Below are 23,669 nucleotides of genomic sequence, written 5' to 3'. Positions count from 1 at the left end.
CTACTGTATTTATTTTTGTTTGACCTTAAACGTCTGGTGATTTTCCCATTGATGCTTGATTGTCTTCCTTAACTCTCCTATACTCTACATTTCACGTCGAGGGTTGTTTCTACTTTGCGTGCATTTTATGCAAATTTCAGTGTTCCTTGGAATCATTTAGGCTCAAAGAAATCGTAATGTTTCTGTTCTTTCCCTGTGTCTGTTAAACACAGGGACCTGAGTGTAGTACGTGTAGGTTGGCCGCAGTGGAAAATATGCATGAAAAAACAAAACTGGCATGTTTACATGTGATGAAACAAAGTGTAGTGGCCACAATGCACTTAAGAAGGTTCGAGACTTAATATGAAATAAACATTTTTTTTCATGTTTTGCATTTATAGAACTGTGTATTCTGCCTATTGAAAAACATGAATGAAAAGTTTTGACAGATTTGGCATTTGTGAACTGTGAACAGCTCTATATCAGTTGCAGGTACACCACAACACAGGTGTCACAAGTATGCAAATTTCATGCAAATGAAGATGTGTTTGCATACTGGGGTTAACGTTGAACAGCAGAATGAATGCCCTCACAAAAATATGTGTTTTTGTTTTGTTTTGCTTTGTTTTAAGAAAAATTGATGTACATACATGTAATCTAGACAAGAACAGTTCTATTGTTATTGTACTGCAAGTAGTAGGTGCTGCACAGTGCAATAACTTTACTCAAGGAGGATGTATCAATCCCATTTCAGAAGCAGCTAATGTTGATGTGTTGTTTCATTTATCTTGCCATTATAATTGAATAAAAAAAAAGGATAGTTAAACAAGAAAGAACAATACAGAGGGTATGACTATAAAACATTGCAGGATGATATTGTTTGATAACCATCGTGGCTAGCACACTTCTATGCTTCTAGTATCAAATGGGCTTATACATGGGCTACTTTTTGGTGACCAGTCAGATTTGTATCCAACATGCAACGTAAGTACATGTACTAAGTGAATACAAGTTCAAATATAGAAGAGAGCTTTCTACATTCACCTCATGAGTGACTTCACATTTCAACATTTATGCAAAATGACAACATACGAAAACAGCCAAAACAAGCTATACATGAACAGTCTAGTATGCAAAACCGTTTCTGTTCCCTCATATTCTGGCTTCGCTGGGTAAACGCCACGTCTGGTCTCGTTCCACGTCCCCCGCCACCACCAGCAGCATTTCCCTGTCCTTCGCTGCCAACTCTTTCCTCAAAAACGTTCTGGAAGGAGGAGAGAAGACAGTCTTAAATCCATAATCTTGTAATATACAGGCTTTTCATTGGTACCCTTGTGTGTTTTCCAGATACTATAATCAAACATGCTGTAGACGATGTCAAGTGAAACACCTGTATTGGCTCCATCCCTGAAGCATTGCCAAAAATAAATCTAGCATAATCCAATTTTGTTTACATTACTTACTTAGACTTAGATCCTCCTGTGCCTCTTTTTTTTACATTAGGGATGGAGATAAGAATTCAACAATAACATAGTATTCGTTCCATCTCTGAGTTGCCAGAACGTTTTTTTCTGATTTTTGATTGAGCTGTCAGATATCTTAAATTAAAATGCTTGTCACCAATACCGCAAAAATACAATAGTTCCTGATTACAAGCAACCAGCATCAGTATCATTCTACGATCAGACAATGTTTTATTTCTGTGTCATAAACACTGAAATGCTCTAACCCACCAATATATTGTACTAGGTTTTGGCAACACCCCAGGGGTGGAGCCAATAAGAGTACTCTACTGTTGGATTCCTACATGCTGATGTTACCTTAGTTCCTCAGCCTCCCCTATCATCTCAGGCACGTTCAGCTTGGAGTCCAGGTTGTAGTAGATCCCGTCGATCTGCCGCACGCAGATCCAGTGTTTGCGCTTGAGCGGCAGGGTGACCGGACCCCACTTCAGGTCCGACGGGATGTTGAGAATGAAGCCCTCAACGTTGGCCAGGTTAATCATGTCCACGTTTCTGTAAGGACAAACCGTGCGAAATGTATTTGTATTAACGTTATGATCATGGTTGTTTTGGTTATGTCAACCGATGAAATGGCATGTTATTAGTCAAATCAACTGATTTGTATACATGTCAACTCTAAAGCAGTCATCTCCAACTCAGGTGATGCAAGCTGCATGCCTCTTACAAGTAGCTGCTATGGCTTGCAGTTTTAGCCAAGCACACCAGGTCACCATATGAACAGGACTGCCGGCTTTAGTTTATGTCTCCATCTGAAAGGATCAATGCAACCCCAATCGGTCATGCCCAGCAGGGTTTGAACCCTCTCCCTCTAGATCCATGGAATTTGATCCATTATTGTGAAGCAGTGGGATCCCTAACGACTTGCGTAAGTGCAAAGTTTCTTAGTTTAGCCTTCCCAGCAATATAAGATAGGCAGCATATGATGATTTTATTTATTTATTGGTTTGGCATGTTGCCAGGGTTACCCAACTAGCCAGAGGTTATTACTTAGGGCGAACCCATGTGCGGCCGACTGTAGGTTTTTGGACTATCGCACGCCGGGGCATGCCCCTACTCTTTTTCGAAAGATGTGGTGGGTTCTTTCACAACCTGGGATTACATCCCGGGTCCCATTGTTTGACAGCCGTGCGCTCTACGCTTGCGCCACACGACGCCATATGATGATTCTTGACCCTGTGAGGTTTAAGAGGGCACCCACCTCCGTTTGTCCCACCAGATGGCCTCACAGTCTTTCTCCTGCAGGGCTGCCATCACCACGTTCACGTCATAGTTCCCAAGTCCCAGCATGCTCTTGTGGGGGTTCACCATGGAATCAGGTGACAGTCTGTAAGGTGGACAGAAAAAATAGAGACATCTCAAGTAGTAAGAAAGATCCTTATGTCGCATTTAATCATCTTAAAGGCAAGGGATGGACAAAGCAATAAATCTATGATTCTTTACTTAGAAATTGGACTTCTTTGGCTTTAGCAATTGATAAAAGAGATGATTGGTAATCTTTTGTTCCCCTTTAATTTAGATTTGGTTAATCTCAAATCATTCAGTGACACACAATCATATACATTTTTGACCTTATAACAATCATGTACAAATATTTGTCAAAGCAGCCTTAGATTTTTAAGTTAGAAATTTCTTCCTGTTCAAAAGACATCCGCCACCTATATGATTATGAACCATATCATCAAGAGTGGATTTGACTTAGGCAAGAGCTGGCATATACCAAACTGTAAATCTTGAAATATTTGCTTGTGTCTCTATCTTTGCAGTTTTCAAGATCACTTCTCCACCGTGAACTCATCACACTTGCGAACACTAGTACTGAGGCCGACATTTCCGTTTTGTTGCTGTAGTTTTTGACAATTACGATCTGAAGGATGCTGTATACACAGATCTACAGTATGATCAACAACAGGAGCGAAGCTATTACATGATACCACTTAACGTGATGTCGCATCTTAATTCATCAATTACAAACTTCCTGTTTTCGCTGTCATCGCCTAATGTCAGTCATGCCATTAATCGTGTTGCCATGGTGACATTAAGCTAATCATGATTGTTACCCTGGGAGAGAAACACAGTAGGAAAAACATCTGCCATTAAATCATACATGTAAGCAATGAATGGACATGCACACAAAGCCCAGTTTGCATGTCCACAATATTCTTTTGGTTACTATTCTTGACAATTTTTTCCTGGTGAAATCTTTGGTCAATTTTGGTCAGTTTTCAGGCAGGGAGACCAGACGTGTGTTTACTAGTACGTATCAAATCCAGAAAGAAATTGTGACCTTTGACATTTAAAAGGGTAAGATCAGTGTTTGTTTACGTTCAAACAGGTCTAGTGCGTTAAAACGCAGGAGTCGAATGCCGGCTTTTTCCAAAAACGGCAACTAGACATGTTAAGCTGTCTATATATAGTGGATGGAAGTTTTTACAATACTGTTAAGTGTACTTTGAAGCTTGTCTTTATTCCTTATTTGTACATAATCTTATGGACATCTGTTCAGCTACTCCCTCCCCTAGTGTACCCTCCAGTGGAAGAATGAGACCTGTAAAACCAGAATGTTTGTCGCTTGTCAGGGGCTTGAACCCCCCACCTCTGGAGCCACAGAATCTGATCCATATGGCGTCGGTGGTAGGGGGGCAGAGAACTGTGTCACACAGGCACATTGCCAGATTTGAGAAGATTGGAATACAAATTATAATAACTGTACGTACTAGTAATTGCACCTGGCTTGAAATTTATTTTTGGGAATTTACCTGTGCACTGATACTCTAATCTAAATTAGGTGCAAAAAAAAATTGAGTGCACAATAGGAAATAAAGAATAATGTCAGCAAATCGTAATTACAAGCCCTAAAGTACTGCCTCTCTTATTCTTAAATACTTCAATCTGTAATTCTAGTATTATCAACCTAATTTCAAAGTTTGTATCTTACAATTTTTACTGGAATTTCAAGAAAATGCTATACACTTGTGTGTACAATAGCATTTATGAATACGACCCTACACAGATATCTAGGTACACCCACAGGAAAAATTAGGCACACTGCTCCAATTTCTGGAGCACAAAGTGCATATTCACTTTCTATTTTGAGCGCTGAATTGATATTTCTTTGTCCTACTCTATGGACAAGGCTCTAACTACGTACGTAGGTCTCTATTGTCTGCACTATACAGTGCACAGGTGGTCTGCTCAAATAAATGAGCCTTTAATTCGTCTGAAACTCAGTTCAACACACACACATATGGATTTTTAGGTCAGGCTAAAACATTAATAATATGATGAGCTCAGTAAGGAGAATTCAAACTCAACATAACATCTCAGCTTATAAGTTATTAATAATAGCTTGAAAAATGTTGTTCTTTTGAATTCTAAAACATTCTCCATCACCATAAACCTGTAAAATGTATACTATAATATTAATACTAGTTTGACCATCTTTTAAATTGTCTTGCCAATTTAGCAGGATTTGAAAAACAAAGGGTCCCTAAAACTTGGATATACAATTCATGCAACAGATCTAGAAGATTAAATTTTAAGGAAGATTCTTGAATGTTGTATTTTTGGTTACGCTTGCGTGGTTCCCTGAAGCACAACATAGGCCATCTGGTGTCTATGGACGATAGCCAACCACTAGCAAACAGATATGATTGGATTACTAAATTATTTGTGGCTCACTTTATGTGGATCAAGTGGGTTAGGTGTGATCTTATAATTACTATATTACAAGCACTACAGGTCAAAAGTCATTGACTTCAATGCAGGTTTTAACCATCAATAGCAATGATCACATTAACTTGCTCCCCGCTATGCCAACCTTTTGGCACCGAATTTGCAGGGAGAAGGTAATTAAACCAATGTTCTTCAGAATTTTACTTTAATTGATATATGAAGGAGCGGACCGGTCATTCAGCCAACCAGATGACCAGACTGGCGGAAGACCGCCAGCAGTGGAGAGCTTTTACTGAGAGCTATGCTGCCCCGACGGCTGACTAAGCTATGGGAGAGAGTGAGTGAGAGTGAGTATCTTTGCAACCTATTGTGAGATAGCTTGTACTGTTCATCATCATCATATCGGGTGGCTTGGCATCACGGTCTGCCATTAGTTGGTCTAGATTAGTACTGTTAGTTCTGTAAATCTTAGAATATTTACAGTTTTCACGTTACATGTATGTCTGAATTCTACTTGATGTCACTCCCACAAGTTTGACTTTTACAGTAGCACCATCTTCCTACCAATACTCACTTCCTACCACTCTACTGACAGTGTATTCAAATAACTACAGACACACAAACATCCAGATACACCAAAAACAAAACCGCAGCACACAAAAACAACGAAGGTAAACAGTTATAAAACTTACCTTTGACAAATTTCATCCAAAGTCTGTTTGGAGTAAGCGTTTTCATCCTGGAACAGATTGTTTAGGGCGTGCAGGGCGCAAAGTTCTCTCTGCTGTTTCTCGTGGTACACGTTACTCGTATCTATCTCGGCCGAAACTTTGTTAGCCTTGTCCCCTCGTATACAGAACGACATTTTATCGTAGAAGTACAGGAACGCTCCGAGTGCAACCGTGCAAAGTGTTGGTATAATCAACACCACTTCAAGTAGAGACCAACCCAAAATCATCCAGTTCGTACTGTCTGAAGACTAGCTAGGCACTTCTGAAACAACCCATTTTCATGTCTTTAAGTTTAAATCGACCGCAGCACTCTTTCCATCTCTTTCCCTTGTAAGACACTTTCTCAGCTTTTCTTCTAGCTGTCTTAAGATGATCTTCAGACCCTGAAACAAGACAGAACAAAACATAAGTAATTAGATGTTAAAAGAATCACATATGGATTTCACAATATGCAAATGCATGAGTCAAATCTAATTTAGATTTAAAGAAAAACAGTTTGAGAACTTCTCATTTCTCCAAACATCTGTATTCAACAATGTTTCTGCCATTCTTACCCTAAAAGTAGAAGCCATTGATTTTGAATGCCAATAGTAAGAAATAACTAGTTGTAGTAGTCATTATTACAGCCTCATTACCCTACACATTGGGTACCTGCCTGTGGCACTGGCTGCAAATACACCTGATATTATTATAATCTTTGACATTAAAATAATGACACAGTAGCCTAAGGCATCTGACCTCGCAACATCAGCAGCAAAACATCATAAGGGTCATGTATCCTGGTTGTTTTGGGCGACACAAAATGAATTTCGTGTTTCTTGGACTAAATTTAGGAAGATAATGCTTCACTGGACATCAAGGTAGAGGGAAACGTCTGTGGCCTTGGCATCGAACACACATAGATAATAGGAGAAAAGGACTACTTAAGAGTCCTTTTCTCCTATTTTCTATCCCTTTGTTTTCATGTAGTCACTGTCAGAGAACTACTAAGAAAATAAATCGGTGCGGCTTTATTTTTTCTGTCATTGGAATGTTAAAACTGGAAGTGAAAACTTTATGTTTTTCTAGCTTGATTTCTAATTGGACAAGAGAAAAAAGAGAAAAGATATCTTCTTGTACATTGTTGATAAAAAAAATATAGCAAAAGATCCAGTATTTGCAAAGGGGGTTGGTAGTGATGCTTTGAAATTCATTAGGCCCACAATTTCTGTCATTTGCACTAACCCCTAAACTGATTATCTTGTTAATGGCGAACCCATAATAGGCTCATATAAAATTCATGGACATTATGACCAAATTCATGGACATCTTATTTGACGGTAACGTTACACCACTCATATGGTCATGCACATATATTATTATTACTCTCAAAATTATCGCAATCACAATAGCTGCTGAATAGCAGTGTACTATTTCTGACCAAAGAAATGATAACAGACTGTCTCGGCATCGCTAACTATGCCGTGTGCAAATTATGCTAGGCCTGCTACTGCGTATCGCTGAAAATAATTGCAACTCAACGGGAGATGAAATCAAAACAACAACATTCTACCCTGCCTAACAACAATTCCTACACCGATAAAAACACCTACAACGCACGTTACGTCTTCAAAATATTGTACTACAACCACCCTTAATGTTCTTAACGGGGTAAATGGTTCTTAAGCGCATCTTGGAGTGTAAAAAAGCAAGAGACGTCGTATATTACCTTCTCCAGACGAGCTTCCTCATCGTATATTTTCGTCCTTTGGTCATGCCACTGTGTGAAACGTCACGGAAAGTGTGTTCTTGTGATGATGTCATGGTTTCGGTGATCTGACCTTTGACTGGTTAGAACTGGGCGATGATTGGTGGAGATTTGTGATGATGTCACGATTTTGGTGGTTCAAACTTTGACCAACAGAAGGTGGACGGTGATTGGTCGGTCGCAAAGCATAGTGGGACATATTTTCGGAAACATCAACATGGCGGGCAACCCAACAGTGTTTTTGTTGATGGTTAGCGGACAAATTGAGAGTGCAGAGGTATTTATGAACGTTTTTGGGCGGCAAGATTGATGTGTGATATAGAGAAAGTTGTAAAGATACAGCAGTGCGAGTTTGGTGTCACCAGTAGCTAGCTTTCTTGACTTATTTTGATTACTATTGGGCGTATTGGTAGGTATTTTCAAAAAGACAGAAATCGTTCTTTTTCAGTTCAGGTAATTTTGTCACATGCTCATAATTTTTGGTTCATGAATTGTTCCCGCTGTAGTTTCCCGAGTTTGACGACATCTACTGCCGGTACTGCTGGGTGTACGGTCAGGACTGGGTCATCACGTCTGTGAGTAACATCGTTTCACTTCACTTTTGTGAAAACTTTTACCTTTGTGTAACACAGATACGATTGGACAAGTTGGAGTTGACAGCTGCAGCATTTATACTTAGTCTCCAAGTCCAAGTCTTCTGATTTGATTAAATTTTGCCTGAGGCTGTGGACATGATGTTCCTGTCAATAAGAATTTGCAAGTCTACGAAAACCACGCCTTCCGCACTGGTATTCCAGTGCTGAATCAACGGACGAATCGGTCTCAGCACTGGTTTTCCAGTGCTGACGAAAGTTCAGTACTGGTTTTCCAGTGCTGAAGAAAGTTCAGCACTCGTTTTCCAGTGCTGAAGAAAGTTCAGCACTCGTTTTCCAGTGCTGAATCGCTGTATTTCAGTGCTGAGTTTCTTTCAGCACTCGTTTTCCAGTGCTGAAACTTTTCTCAGCACTCGTTTTCCAGTGCTGAATGGAGTTGGGCACTCGGTTACCAGTGCTGAATGGAGTTCGGCACTCCGTTACCAGTGCTGAATGCGCGACAGAGCGGCGGTGCCAGGTCACGGGTCATGTCAAAGGTGATTCAGCACTGGTTACCCAGTGCTGAAACTGCCGTCAGCACTGGAACCGAGTGCTGATGTACAAAAACCACGCCTTCAGCACTGGATTTACCAGTGCTCGGGGACAATTCAGCACTGGAAAACGAGTGCTGAAAAATCCCCAGCACTGGAAAACTAGTGCTGAAAAAAACTCAGCACTGGAAAACGAGTGCTAAAAAAAACTCAGCACTAGAAAACGAGTGCTGAAGTGTTTTCAGCTCTGGAACGTTTTTTTACCAGTGCTGAGAGAAGAATAGTCGTAAGAAGTGCCGCATGGTCACTTGAACTTACGTACTTTGTGATTCATTTAGAATAAACAATGACCAACTTTATTCCGACACAATTTTGTCATTTTGTTCATTGTGTAATTGTATAATAGATATAGGTATGAGGGATGTGTTACAAATAAAGAACTTTCTTTCTTTCTTTCTTTCTGGTCTGACATGCGTTCATCAGTTTATTTATGATTTTTTACACGATGCGTTGTGTAGACATAGTTGTATTCACCGGTTTATTCGTAATTTTGAACACGATGTCTGTACATAGGTCCGTTTATCAGTTTATTAGTACCGTAGTATTATGCGAATATAAGTCTGACTACGTTTAGTTAGTTACTTCAGGGAGGTTTCTTTTGTAACCTTGGTTAATACGCAGTCTAATGCGTTTTCAGATATGCGTACAATAGCCTTAGTTGGTATTTTGCTAACAACTTGTACTACTGTAAAGCTCATGATATTCATATGTAAGTAGTTTCAATCAAGTATTTTTTTCGTAAAATGACTAGTAACAATGTGTGTAATTCTGTTTAAGGCTTGTTTCCATGCGTTCTGTTTAAGGCTTGTTTTGTTGCCATATTTAACGTGCACGGTAATCATGCCAAATAAAGTGTTTTGAAAATAGTGTTGGTTCGTTTGCGTGAGTAGTTCGTTCGTGAGTAGTCCGAAAAAATACTACATTTTAAAATCGCAAGTAAGTCACCGCCGTAACGTATCTCAGCACTAGTTTTCCAGTGCGAAATATTTGTCGGCACTCGGTTTCCAGTGCCGAAGCTTGTCTCAGCACTCGGTTTCCAGTGCTGACGTCGAGTTCTCCAGTGCTGAACTCCACTCAGCACTGGTTTTCCAGTGCGGAACTAAACGCAGCACTGATTCTTCTTCTTCTTCCGATAATGTCCATCGGCCGGATATCGGCCATCACTGACATGTCACGGGTCAAGGGTCAGGTTCTAAGCAGAACTGGACACCTTCGAGACGAAGGTAGCCAGGGACGAGGACTGGACTGTGGCTTCAGGCAATGTATTCCAGTCGCGGACGGTACGTGGGAAAAAAGAGTACAGTCTGTAGTCTGTACGACAGTTGAAGTGCTGGTACTGTTGACTGTGAACTCTCCGTCTTCTCCTGTTGCTGTCAGTCAGGGGTTTCAGCGCGTCGCATCTCACACATGCCAGGCCGTGCTTGATCTTGTAAAGCATGATGAGTCGGATGGTGCGGCGACGGTCTTGCAGAGGGACCCACTGTAGTTGGTCGAGCATGTCAGAAACACTGGAAGTGTTTCTGTGACGGTTGAGGACGAACCGTGCGGCTCTGCGCTGGATCTTTTCGAGCTTGTTGGTGTTCCCGGTGGTGTGGGGGTCCCAGACACAGCAGGCGTACTCTACAATTGGCCGAACCAGGGCTTTGTATGCCAGTTCCTTGGTCTTACTGGAAAGCACCTTCAGGTTCCTCCTCAAGAAACCCAGCGTTCTGTTGGCCTTGGAGTATATGTTGTTAATGTGTGTTCCCCAGGATAGGTCTGTCTGCAGGGTAACTCCAAGGTACTTAGCAGATGACACTCGCTTGAGGGTGTGACCGTGGAGGGTGTAGCTGGAGTCCGCATTGAGTGGCTTTCTAGCACGTGTCAAGGGCAGCTGAATGCATTTGTCTGGATGGAAAGCCATGTCCCACTCCTGCTCCCAGTCTTCCAGCTTTTCCAGTGCTGAACTAAACTCAGCACTGGTTTTCCAGTGCTGAACTAAACTCAGCACTGGTTTTCCAGTGCTGAAGCCACTTTCAGCACTGGAACCGAGTGCTGAAAAAGGAGAGCGTGGTTTTCGTAGTTTTGCTAAGAATTTTTGAACTATTGACAGGACGTAAAGTATTACTCAGGGTTAGTGTTAAAAAGTGAGGGTTAGTGTCAACAGTGCCAGACAGGTATGTCCTGTCAATAGTACAAAAATTCTTATAGACTAATAGAAACAAACAAATAGTACTAACACTGTTTGATATTATATGTAAGATGGTGCAAAAAAGACATTCCTGAGCAAGACTAATTAGAGGTAGTCTATTATATTATTGCTGCTATTTAATTACCTGCTATATTAAACAATCACATGAGGTACACATGTAGTTTGTAGTTGCTGCTTTTACAACTGGCTTTGTTTCAAACCACCTTCTCTGTGTCATGACAGGGTCTTGAGGATGGCATCACACAGGTGACCAAGAAAAGTCACGATGACAGGAAACTGTTTGTGTGGAACTTCCCCTTGGAAGTGACCTTCAAGAGCACCAACCCACATGGGTGTAAGTTTCCTTAAGTAATAACCTTAAGAAAGTCTTCTTCTTCTGTCTGACCACCTATGTCCATCTGCCGAGAAATCGGCAATTACTGACATGTGTCGGGTCAAATCAGGCTGTAAGGTTTGGACCATCGCACACCGGGGCATGCCCTACTCTTTTTCGAAAGTTGTGGTGGGTTCTTTAGGGCAGTCAGACATCTGCTTTAAGATTCACCCATGTAAAATTAGGGCTTAGTCCGATCCAAACAATCAGTTTGTCTTGTGTTACAGTCAGACCTGCCCAAGAAGACCACTCAGGACACCGATAAAATCTGGTCTAGTATGTGGACAGGTGGTCACAATAGACAGGATTCTTAATGCATATGCATGTGTCAATGGGAAAAATGATCTAAGGGCCCACCAAAAAGTGGTCACAATGGGCAGGTGGTCCTTATGTAGGGGTGGTCTCTTCTACAGGTTTGACTGTACTTACAATGTACAGGTGTTGTGCCCTTGGGAAAGGCACTTTACATATTTCCCCACTCGACTCAGGTGAAATTGAGTAACTACGTTTAGTTAGGAATGTCCTCTCAGATAGTATGTAAAGCTGGAGGTTCTTTGTTTGAGGAGATCCACACCTCGAACTCCGAATTTTTCGAAAAGAGTTGAGCTTTTTTCCTGTGTTAGTGGTTCAAACCTGTACCTTACAGTTTGGTTATGGGTTACAGTTTGGTTTTGGGTTGACACGTTGACCTTTAGCACTAGCTCTGAAGAAGCCGTTTGGCACCCAATTCCCCATTGGTTACACATACAGAGTTATATATTAGGCTTAGTGAGTGAGCCGGGGAAGGTCACTTGTTATGTCAATCCTTCCACAAATGTGGTAGATCCTGATAAATTGATGAATGTATATATAGGCTATACAGTTTGGGATACACGTACTGGTGGTTTTGGAAAAGAATGTTTCTATTTTGGTTGTCCAGTAGAGTGACTCAAGTAGAAACGTTCAATGTGTGGTTGATTTTGCGTCTGTCCTGTTCCCTTTCGAATTCTCAGGGCCACAATTAGTGGTGAGTGCATACGGTCAGGACGCCTTTGGACGAGACGTGGTGCGAGGTTACAGTGCTGTTCACATTCCTATCACACCTGGACAGTAAGTAACCAGTTTTTCAAACTGTTTTATGTCATACCTGGGCTGGGATGACGTTCAATACAGGTGTTCCGTACCGGTCTGTATTTTACTGGGTTCTACTTGTATCCCACAAAGGCTTCCATCAAATAATTTGAACGCAGTTCATGTGCCCCGCTTGCGCTGCTGTCAAAGATTCAAATACCGAATTCAGATACATGTATTGGAATTAGTGTTGTTGAAATTTTTGAGGACACCAAATTTTCTCAACTTCTGGTTTATTTCGTATTGAAATGTGTGGGTTTTTTTTTGGGTGGGTATTACATAAAAAGAATATAACACGGTGTATTCCGCATCACCCTCAGTCCCAGTCCTCTCTTTGGCTGTTGGGCTATCCTACCTGGGGTCGGACTGGTACTTTGGGTGATACGTAATACACCATGTTATATTGTTTAGATATTGATCTTCTAAGTGAAAGTATGTTTGGTATTGTAGTATGTGATAAGAAGATTGTCATAGTTTATATATGTGTGTCTAATATCAGAGTGAAGAAGATAGTGGCATTTTAACGATTCTGTTATCTTAACCTCCTAGACACACCAGAACGTTACCAATGTTTGTACCAGAGTCCACATCAAAACTACAGAAGTTTGTAAGGTGAGCAGTAACTTAACTTAAGTCATGTTATATATTCTTCTGAATCACTTTCTATTGTTGTGGTTTATCGATAGAAAGTCATTGGCTATTATTGAATGTATGTACATGTAGTAGCTAAATTTTTTATCTACACCTTCAAGTGATTACAAAAGATTGTATCTGATTTGTATTCAATTCATCAATTGATTTGCAATTTGGCATCCTTTAATGAAATATTGTGAGCTGCCTTTCAAAAAATCAAAGTATCTACTTTAAAAAAGTTTAATAGAAAATGTATGTATATTGTGTACATGTATTACTAATACTACTTCTACTAAAAGTCACATACCATGCACATTTGCAAATGCTAGGCAGAGCAGCAGTTGTTTTACATTATCTATTATTGTTGGGCGTAACTAGCTGCATGTTACACAGTATGTAACAACAGTTCATTTTTGTCTCTCAAAGTTGGTTTCTGGGAAGGAGACCAGAGTATGTTGACCCCAAGGTAGTTGCCCAAGGAGAGGGAAGAGAAGGTATGACATTGCATTTCCTTTTTTGTAAAACTTTGTGAATACCATTGAAACAGTGTAGCATTGTTTTTCCTGTTCCATACATTTCAAGACATGAGATTCAAGATGTCTTTTATTGGTTTGTCGCAGTTGAACAAACTGAATAAAAAAACAATGTACAAACAAGTTTGAGTCAGGCAGTCGACATGCAAATAATCTTATACATATCTAAAAACCAATGAATGTACAAATCAATAGACAATATTTTAGTATCATGGTCATTATTGATCCTGAAGAAGGCGACAGTGGTCGTCAAAAATTCGATCCATGTATACCTTAGTGTTGAAAGGAAGTTTAGCATTGCATTATGATTACTACCAACACAGATGAGCTTTCATAATGATTTGTTTTTGTTTATAAACAGTGACAAGAGTGAGGAGCCAGGGGAAAGTCCGAGTGTCCTTCAACGTGGTAACCAAGGACATGAAGAAGCTTGGCTACGACACGACACCGACAGACGCGGCCGCCTCAACGCAGCCCGCGGCGACAGGCATTGTACCAGGTGCCTCATAGCACTGTCATAGAGAGGCTACATTGTAGAAGAGTATCTTTTGTACAGGTCTTCCTTTTTGTAGAGAAAAAAATTGTTGTAAAATTGTTGCCTTGTCCAAACAATCTTTGTCTCATCTGCAAAGTGTTATATTTATGGGTTTACATAATTCTGAATGTTGGTTGCCCATGAAAATGATGTTTGCCTAAGTATTCTGTTAGTTGTGTACCTTGATTGTTTTGTTTGAGTAGAAAAAATGTTAGTTATGAATCATATTGTCAGGTTACAATGGTTGTTTATACATTATCTTTGTATTTGACATGTGGCATACAGTGTATCTGTCTTTTGTAAATATTCCATTGTGTTTTAGATGACAAAAGAATTAATGATTTGTCTGAAAGATCAACCTATTGTATCCTTTATTCCACTTTATATGCATAACACAATAGATTATTACTTTACACTGTGAACTTTGAGAAGTGATCGATGAAAATAGTATAGAAATGAGGAAATAATTTTTCCATCCTTCATTTGTTCCTATGGTTCAATCCCTTTTTCAAATATGCAAAGCGTCATGCCTTATGATTTACATGTATTATAAGATTAACTCACAAGGTTTGATTTGAATTTCAGCAAATAAAATCTATGCACATTTGTGTGTGTTGAAATAGGAAAAATGTACATTACATGATTTAGACAGAATGTTAAAATACTAACTACCCAATATCTTTCTGTAGTTACTCCTACTTGTTTCCACATATTCCCAAGAACACAAGATATAACAACACAATTACAAAGACATGCATATTACAAATATTATTACAATGGTTAAAACATGCATTTCAGATGAACTTTTTTTCTACAATTTCATTTACTTTTTTTTAAGAATAGGGGACACCTCTATTACGAGTGCACGCTGTTAAAAAGAACTGTAGAAGTACATGTGCTGGAACAGATTGAAAAGGATACATGTATACAGGGGAAGTATGATTTTCTTTTACATGCAGAAATGAACAGTATTGTTTATGAGTTAAGAATATGTTGCCAATTCCTTATGCAGCACTTACCACGTTGTCCGACTATTTGTTAAACTTCTCTTATAAAAAAACAACAAAATTAGCATGTCTTATCTATTCCCCACTGTGGTAGGGCCACAGAAGAAAATTTACTGTGAAAGCAAAAGAAAGAATCCCCAGGACAATGAAAGCCAGTTTGTTGAGGATCTTTGCTGCCTTGGCCAGCTTGAAGACAGTCTCGTTACTCCTGCGGGAGTTCCTCTTGTCTTCTGTCAGAAGATATATGTCCGTGGAGATGTTTTGAAGAAGGTCCTGGATGTCTTTTGGAACGGCTGTCTGTTGGTGGGCTTCACCCGCTGCTGGAAGAGTAGACGTTTCCGTAGCTAGAACAGTTGGAAAAGACGTCATTGAGGGGTTACAGAGGAGTTGCTTTAATGTTATGCCACATATATGCCCCGAGGCCTAACAATGCCTGTTTCAAATTCAGGACCCTCCCACGATTTTGCTCCCGATCACTCCCCAACCAAATGCAATGCAAAATTTCATCATTATTTCAACGCGCTTTGGTTCTTGAGTGTGTCTCGCCATAGGGTAAAGGTCCCTGACATGCGCCTCCATGAATTTTACTGTCATACGGAATAATTTGCTTCCATATCCATTACTTCATTATTACTTCGTTATATGTGAATGCACCAAGTTTGTTACAAGTTTTGTATTCTTATCTGTCCACATTTACGTTCTGTGTATATATGTTAAGTGGTGGCGTTGATATAAGTTTGTAAACTTGAGTGCACCACCACTACGTCTGTATTGTCAGCTTACTTAAATAGTAAAAGGCGATGCTGGGTTGGGAGTAGCCTGGAATCTATCCTATGTTAGCTCCAGTCACTAGTGATAGCATCTAAGAAGAATGCTAGTATAAAGTTAAAAATGTTAAAGTCCTTCCCGCACCGAAGGTGCATAAGGCGGCGCCCATCTCCGGTTCCACAGCCTTTGGTCCACCCAACTGTGTGCAAGCCACTATAGCAGGGGGCTAGTCCACTGGTAGTGGTGTGTGTTAATTAACTGCCGTACTCTTTCCCAAATGCTGAGTGCTAAGCAGAGAAAGCAGTATGTACCATTTTTAGAGTCTTTGGTATGACCCGGTCGTATGCAAGGCGAACACTCTTACTCCACCATTGCACCGGTATTGCGATGCTAGTATGGCTTTACCGAATTTGATTTTTCAAAATTCATAGTCGACTAGCGCAGACGACAATTAAAGAAGACCAACTCCCAATCAGAGATGACCTTTCTTGCTCACGACTAACATCTAACCATGTTCTGGAGACGTTCGGGTAGGTCATTTTCGGCTAGGTGTGATGGTCCGATCTTTAGCATCCTGTTTATTCTAACTACAAAACAAACAAGTCTTGATTATATCATCGTTCATCAAGTTGCTACGTAGCCTGAGTACCAACCTCCGTAGTGACCGCTGGCTCAAAAGAATTCGCTTGCTAACCACGGTGGTTAGCAAGCGAATTCTTTTGAGCCAGCGGTCACTACGGAGGTTGGTGGTTAGCAAGCGAATTCTTTTGAGCCAGCGGTCACTACGGAGGTTGGTACTCAGGCTAGTTGTTACGTGCATGTAGACAGAAGTAAGAAAAATTACAACGTACCCAGAGTCGCAACGTCCACGCCGTGGTGTTGGTCACTATTGGGTTGATTTGGGGTTTTGCCATTCTCATGAATCGGCTCAGTACGGTTTTCTGTCTCACACATGGCTCTTGCAAGATAAACCAGAATTACCTGTACAAACGACAAAAATCACAGACAAGAAAGTTTATATTACAATATTTCCTGGCTTTTTTTTTCAAATGGTAGAATTTGATTCATATTCATTTTAATGTTTAAAGGAGCTCAAAGCGATTTGAGACCGCTGGAAGTCGGATTTTCAAATTCAAATTTCTAGTCCTTTCACAGTACTGTATCCATAGCAAGTTTTAATATCACTCCCATTGCATATCAACATTCATGGAGCAAAGATGCGATGTCGTTGTGTGGTGAAAAGTTGTCGCGGACTTTTTGGTGGTCTCAATATATAACGGACTCCTCATGCGGTTTGTTTCTGTGCTCTTTATAAATGCCCAAAGTCTGAAACCATGATTGAAATGTGCAAATATGAGCAAGTAAATGTTGACATCATACAGATTGCCATATGCAGAATATTCTACACGGCTTTCCTTACTCCACCCAGGTGTGAATGGGTACCTGACTTCGATTGGGGAAGGTTGTATTGAGGTCACCTGCTGGCGCCGAATGGCAGCCGCCCAGACCCTTGCGACACTTCCACAAAGTGCAAGTGTGGAGCAAATATGTATCTGTTCTGTATTATATGATTGTAAACCCTGCATCAATTCAGCACTGGCTGCCATTGCACGGGTAATTTCTGACCAATAAACCATTATTATCTGACCAATAAACTTCCAGTTTTAACGTTCTGAAATTAAAATGGGCTCTTCTAAACATACATGTTCGTCCTGAAATCGTCTACATACCTTCTCCATCCAAGGCGCCATAGGCTTTCTCCTACTGATGACGTGAGTCAGTACAGCGGCATTGATAACGGACAGACTTGTGATGACGATTACCACCACGTAGTATTGGGCTGAAAGATGGAGATAGAAGTTCAGCGTTCAGATGGTTTTAGCATCGCAAACGAAAGCCCCTGATGTTCTTATGACATTGGCCTGGCATGCCTGAGACTGGAATTCACCATTGTCAATACAATGTACATACGTATGCAAATACACGATAGCTGTTTACCTATGTTATGTCAATAACCGTGTTAGCGTAGATGTTTTGCCTTGAATGGATAGAATCATAATAACGTTAACGTTTTCTTCAGTTGAGGTTTTGTTTCTAATGTTAACGTTATAATGATCGATTCTATCAATTCAATTCAAGGCAAGACATTTGCGCTAACGCCTGAAAAGCAGTGCGTTTAGCACTGAGTGCGCCTACCCTGTATAAAGAAAACAGAAATAAAAGATAAATAAACGTATTGACATAGCATGGATACAGAGCTATATCGTGTATTTTCATACGTATTTAAATTGTATTGACAAATTCCATTACACAGGCAAGCCCTGCAGGCCAATGTCATCAAAAAGTCGAAAGCAAGAGTTGGATAGCCTTTCGAATCCCCCCCCACCGATGTCTCAACTTCAGAGAACTACTCTCTTTTGTTTTCTTATCCCGTTTTCTACCTTACCATTGAAAAATGTAACAAAGACCTTACTGATGAGTGTAAGATCTCCAGAAGCAGGCAGGGAGTTAACGATGGTGAGTTGCAGGACGACCAGGGCCAGCAGCATTGTAATACTCATCTGCAGCCGCACGGGGGCGTTGGGAGGCAGTAGATAGCCAGACAGCACCATGGTCAGCAGCAGTGCGCATGGCAGGAACATGGTGAACAGGTAGTGGCCAAACCTCCTGTGGAAATATAAGATGTGTATTGCAGAGGGTGGGGAGGGGGGCAGATTTCGACGAGACTACAATGAGGGAATGGGGGTAAATGTAATCGTAGATGGCAAGTTTGTTACTGATTCTATAAAGTACAAATATACATAACCTTTTTTTACTCAAATTAACTTAACTACGATGTGATTTTGGGCAATGAGAAAGCAACTGACCGAGCAAGGTGTTCGATACTGTATAGACAAAGCAGCTAGTCCAATTTTAGTATTTTGTTGTTCTTCTGTAGCTTTAACTTTTTTCTCAACAATTGTATATGATACAACGTATGCCAACATTTGTACAACAATTTTAGAAAATTAGCAGATCCATTTATTTAATGTTTGTATTTCGATGCTTCGTTTCTATTACCTTTATCCAAAGCTCTTTTTAAAAAGTCTTACCTCTTGATTGTTATGGTACATTCCAAGCTGCTGTACCCGTTAGGGTTATAAGTGTGATACGTTAGCTGAGGACGGATGTTGTTGTCGATCAGAGCCCACTCTACGCTCTTTGTGTAATGCTCAGGATTCACCAAGGAGTTCGACTGGTTCACAAGGAGAAGCTCCTTATCGTCGTGGTTCCAAGGCCCGAAGATAAGACTGTAGAATAAGACGTTTTCGTAGTAATACAGGGCTCGAAATTCATTTTTCGGAACTGGTGCACCTAACCTTAAAGTTTAGGTACACAGAAAGAATTTTGGGTGCACAGTATGAGATAAAGGATAATGTCAGTAGAATGTATTTATAAACCCTATAACCTCTCTTACGAATTTCAGTCTGAAATTTTATGGCTTATTGCAAAATTTTAAACAATTAGATACATTGCTTTTTCTGATACTTAGATTTCAAGAATATTCTGCATACTGCATACTACAACAATATCTAGGTACATTGAAGCACCCGCAGTCAAAAATAAGGTGCACAGCTCCAATTTTGCACCCAGTATTTCGAGCCTTGTAATGCATTTATAACACTTCCTCTATATATGCACACAGCACTTGTTCAGATTATTGAATGAAAAATAGTAACTTACAGCATACTGTTAAAGGTTTTGGGCACCGTAACAGCTTTTTCAGGTATTTGCAGCAACTTTAGAGACCGGCACCCCCTTTCTGATAGTACAGTGGTATGTTTCCACAGACAGTTGGTTTGGCCTAGGTCAATGACTTCAATATGGGACACCCGGCTTGGGATTTGTCGAGGATCAACTGTCATAGTACATGATTAAGGCTATTGCCATGACATTAATAAAGGAATTTTATGAATATTTCATGGCGGGTTGAGATAATGTATTTCTTGCATGTTTCTGTTGCGGACACCGGTTTCTGTCGATCGACCCAAATGGTTTGGAAGTTCATATACAAGATACGTTGATGAAGGTTAGACATCCAGGTAGTAAGATACGCCAAAAATAGTTACTCAAGCAACTGGATAAAATTTTGAAACAGTCAGACGTTTCAGTCACTGACGAAAGACAGCGGATGCTGCCTGAAACGTCTGACTGTTTCAAAAATTTTATCCAGTTGCTTGAGTAACTATTTTTGGTGCATATACAAGATACAAGATAGCTTTATTGGAAATCGCAGTGGTGCCACGGAATTAGCCCAATGTACGAAAAACATTTAGGGTAGACAGCGCAAATCAAATATCAAACGTAAACGTATGACCTTAAATTTGGCATTTTAAGATAAAAAAGATAGGCAATAGTTAAAAACAATTTATTTTGTTACAAATAGGTACATTTGAGGATTATTTGTCATTTTCAATGAATACATTATGCGTATAAAATAACAAAACAATTCATGGGAGTAGCTCACGTGCACGTTTGTGTGTCGAACGGGAAATGGTGGAGTTGTAGCCGGCAGGAGCTGTACAGGGTCCCCGGGTGGACGGCGAAAACCCGCCCGTCTGAGAACACCTTCAGATCGTCCAGTGGCTCCAGGGAACCGTCGGTATCACCAGCTCTGTACGTGCAGAAGTTGTAAATGAATTTGAAAAGATAGAAGAAATAAGCATTTTGATACATGGCGTCCACAATGCATTGAAGGATGTCCATTTCTACGGATTGCTTCATACAAATATTTAATTTTAATTTAATTCTATTTGCAGGTTCTTGCCCGAGGGCTAATTGCCAAACGAAACAATGCATAGAAAGGGTATACTGTACAGATAGTGCGAGTTAACAATGTTGACAAGTAGAACACATGGCTATTCTAAAAACTACTACGGAATACAATCTACGCTTTTTGGGTTTGACTTCTTTTTTGGAAGCAGTGGAAGACGAAGTGTCCCACTTTTTTTGAGTGGGTTTTGGTTAGCCTGTTCACGAATTCGAATATGTAAATGTTCTTCTGACTAGTGACTATTTCGCTGACCTAGAATAGCAACGACAGAGGTAACAGAAATTTTCCGGGAAGAATCAATGTAACCTTGTGTTAAATATGACTTGTTCAAATAGTCTCTCTTATGGGAATGAATGCAAACACTCTTAGACTTATTTGAATCTGTAAACTGTAGATTACAATAGCGTTGTCACTATGAAAGAGGATTAAAGAGATATCACAGCTACAAAAGATCAAACTTACACTTCCCAACACATCACGTTTTACATGTTTCTAAACAAACACTTCCAAAGTGTATAATCACTTGTTTTGCAGGCTTATTTTCGGCGTCCATAAGTCCTTGGAGAGAAAGCTCGTGGATGTCATCCCACCAAAGTCCTCGGGATTCCACACCATGTAGTCGTCCTTCCAGTGCTGTAGCAAACAAAACGAGACCATAGCACGTTCAGGTCAAAAATAAAAAGAAAAAGTTATGCTGCAGTACCAAGATTACATACCAGGGGGCCCAAAATTGAACCCTGTTCTCTAAACACCTAATCGCATACCACATATCCTCGTAATTCTTGAGGATGAGATGAGAGACGGAGATAAAAGGTAGGTGATCCTAAGGAACCCGATCAAGCCGGGCTGGGCGCAAATTCTATGTCAGTAAAAGCGTTCTATGACGTTTTTGAGAACATCATATCATTATCATATAATTCTGTGAGCGATATGTTTTAGTTTTAGTTACTACTTACATTCTTAGTTTACGCATCGTCTCAAAATATCAAGAGCCCAAAGCTCTTCGATGGACAGTGAAAGAATATATAAGTCAGTTTATTGTTCGAAATGCACATGCGCAATGTCAAAGGTGAATGTGACATATTGCCCATAATGCATCACACTGAGCATGCGTAGTTGAAACCGTGGACGAGCTCATTGGGTGTACATAGATTTGCATTCAAATCCGTAAGAAAGAATGTATTTTCTTTGTGATTGAACAATGTACACATTGTTAAGTGAATACCACAGTGCAACATACGTTTACGTTACGTGCCTATACGTGCATTCTTACCACTACTGGTATTGTGACCGTAAAGCCTCAGTGTCCCCCTTTCAATAAACATATTCAAGCTGACATAACAGACTCTACCGCTGAACAATGAAGTCAATATCAGATCACACTGGCGTTATTCCATGGATGATATGTACAATGAAGACCCAGATTATCGATTGTGAGTCGGGGGAAAACACAACAACAGAATTCAATGGTGAACAGCGCAACAACCGACACCATGAATTCTTGTACATGTACTTTGAAGTTAAAAGAAGAAAAATCATCATGTGTTGTCTATTTTAGAAGTATGCTTGTGTTGCCTTTGTCTTAATCTGATCATTAATATATATGCTAACTATAGGCAGAGATAAGACATAGCATAGTTTTACTATTACATTATTGTATATAACTTACTGCATTTAGCCCCAATGGGGCATGAATATACAATAAACTTCATTGTCATTTTTAATAATGGCAATGAAGTAATGGATAATGGATGATTAATAACTTGTCATGACCTAGGAGACATGAATAAAACACCTTGCGATTTTGAATGAGTAAAGAAGTACTGACCACCTGACGCTAATGCGTCCTAATGCACATAACACCATATGTCAATAATTAAAACCAGTCTGGGGGTATTATACGGATGAAGTGTGTCGCTCACCATATTTATAGACAGCAGTGTCGTCAAAACTTGGTCACGCTGGTTCTAGCAGAAAAGAAAATATGCATTATTAATGAGACGCATTATCTAACAATACGATTTGTAGCCACATTTTCTAACATCATTTTGTTCTTTGTTGTTTGATATTTGGTGAGGTCAAATTCCGTTGGAATAACAATTGTAGCATTATTTTCTGAAACTATTTCGGTCTTTGCTGTTTGATATTTGATGGGGTGAAATTCCGTTAGAATAGCAGCCATATAGGTAAGGGATGTTTTGAAAATCTGAAATTTGAAGAAGATTTTATACTAGGAATTCTACTACTGATAACGTGACTCATTTTTAGGAACGTACTTAATAGAGCGGACACCCCATAATCATGTTCAGAACATTCGGTAGCTGTATAGAGCAATGCCTTAACTGCTGAGCATTAGTATGACATAGAAAAAAGTGTCTGTTTCTGGATACCCTACTGACCGTAAAAAAACTGCCGATCCTAGCGATTTTTTGGTCGACCGTAGCTGGCAAGGGACCTAATATTTTTTAATCGCCATCTGAGTGATATAAACGTTGTAGAATAATCTTCTCCTAATTTCTGTTGCAATAGAATAAGTACCATAAGTGGACCCACCAAACCTTGGTCCCCTTTATGGTGAGACCCTGCATAATTGTAACTGTACTTCTTTGATCACTTCATCCAAAATTTATCTTAAAAACGGTCTCTACCTATCGACCAGATGTTTTCAGGGCCGTAATCTGAAACACAACATTAATTTTCAAAGGCCCATCGAGTCCGAGGCATCAATCATTATTATATATTTACCAATCCCACGATCTTCTTTAGCACGATGTCCATGTAGACAACCGTTGGGTTTGTGAAGTTTCTTGCCGGTCTAACATGTGAGCTGTAGTTAGCCATTATCGTCCTGTAAAGATCGCGCGCTTCATC

At 40.0% G+C, this 23,669-nt stretch overlaps 3 protein-coding genes across 3 annotated transcripts; 1 reads left to right on the top strand and 2 right to left on the bottom strand.

Annotated features, from left to right (window-relative positions):
- Positions 1 to 637: 637 nt before the first annotated feature.
- LOC136439583 (josephin-1-like) lies at positions 638 to 7,744 on the bottom strand. The gene is made up of 5 exons (XM_066434999.1): positions 7,614 to 7,744; positions 5,867 to 6,288; positions 2,701 to 2,826; positions 1,800 to 1,994; positions 638 to 1,243 (listed from the first exon to the last, which is right to left on the bottom strand). Exons 2-5 carry the CDS (start codon positions 6,130 to 6,132, stop codon positions 1,132 to 1,134), a joined length of 699 nt encoding a protein of 232 aa, XP_066291096.1. The 5' UTR covers positions 6,133 to 6,288; positions 7,614 to 7,744; the 3' UTR covers positions 638 to 1,131.
- A 54-nt stretch (positions 7,745 to 7,798) lies between these two features.
- Positions 7,799 to 14,657, top strand: LOC136439584 (B9 domain-containing protein 1-like). The gene is made up of 7 exons (XM_066435001.1): positions 7,799 to 7,929; positions 8,159 to 8,227; positions 11,249 to 11,360; positions 12,392 to 12,488; positions 13,059 to 13,121; positions 13,569 to 13,636; positions 14,037 to 14,657. Exons 1-7 carry the CDS (start codon positions 7,870 to 7,872, stop codon positions 14,183 to 14,185), a joined length of 618 nt encoding a protein of 205 aa, XP_066291098.1. The 5' UTR covers positions 7,799 to 7,869; the 3' UTR covers positions 14,186 to 14,657.
- On the bottom strand, positions 14,248 to 23,669 carry LOC136439582 (neuronal acetylcholine receptor subunit alpha-10-like). The gene is made up of 9 exons (XM_066434998.1): positions 23,544 to 23,669; positions 22,721 to 22,765; positions 21,322 to 21,431; positions 20,493 to 20,639; positions 19,078 to 19,275; positions 18,459 to 18,652; positions 17,716 to 17,825; positions 16,837 to 16,966; positions 14,248 to 15,561 (listed from the first exon to the last, which is right to left on the bottom strand). Exons 1-9 carry the CDS (start codon positions 23,637 to 23,639, stop codon positions 15,293 to 15,295), a joined length of 1,299 nt encoding a protein of 432 aa, XP_066291095.1. The 5' UTR covers positions 23,640 to 23,669; the 3' UTR covers positions 14,248 to 15,292.

This window comes from Branchiostoma lanceolatum, chromosome 8, assembly GCF_035083965.1.
Source record: "Branchiostoma lanceolatum isolate klBraLanc5 chromosome 8, klBraLanc5.hap2, whole genome shotgun sequence".
Taxonomy (NCBI): domain Eukaryota; kingdom Metazoa; phylum Chordata; class Leptocardii; order Amphioxiformes; family Branchiostomatidae; genus Branchiostoma; species Branchiostoma lanceolatum.
Note: the sequence above shows the minus strand (reverse complement) of the source record. Positions and strands in the feature narration are given on the sequence as shown.

Bases quoted from the DNA above. Each gene is read 5' to 3' on its own strand.
- LOC136439582 (XM_066434998.1), bottom strand. From the start codon at position 23,639: ATGGCTAACTACAGCTCACATGTTAGACCGGCAAGAAACTTCACAAAC. The intron at 17,826-18,458 runs GTAAGGTCTTTG...TCCATCTTTCAG, and splicing joins TGGAGATCTTACACTCATCA to CCCAATACTACGTGGTGGTA. The intron at 15,562-16,836 runs GTACGTTGTAAT...CAACTGTTCTAG, and splicing joins CGTGGACGTTGCGACTCTGG to CTACGGAAACGTCTACTCTT.
- LOC136439584 (XM_066435001.1), top strand. From the start codon at position 7,870: ATGGCGGGCAACCCAACAGTGTTTTTGTTGATGGTTAGCGGACAAATT. The intron at 7,930-8,158 runs GTATTTATGAAC...TTCCCGCTGTAG, and splicing joins GACAAATTGAGAGTGCAGAG to TTTCCCGAGTTTGACGACAT. The intron at 8,228-11,248 runs GTGAGTAACATC...GTGTCATGACAG, and splicing joins AGGACTGGGTCATCACGTCT to GGTCTTGAGGATGGCATCAC.
- LOC136439583 (XM_066434999.1), bottom strand. From the start codon at position 6,132: ATGATTTTGGGTTGGTCTCTACTTGAAGTGGTGTTGATTATACCAACA. The intron at 2,827-5,866 runs GTAAGTTTTATA...TCCACCTTACAG, and splicing joins TTGGATGAAATTTGTCAAAG to ACTGTCACCTGATTCCATGG. The intron at 1,995-2,700 runs GTGGGTGCCCTC...TTGTCCTTACAG, and splicing joins ATCTGGTGGGACAAACGGAG to AAACGTGGACATGATTAACC.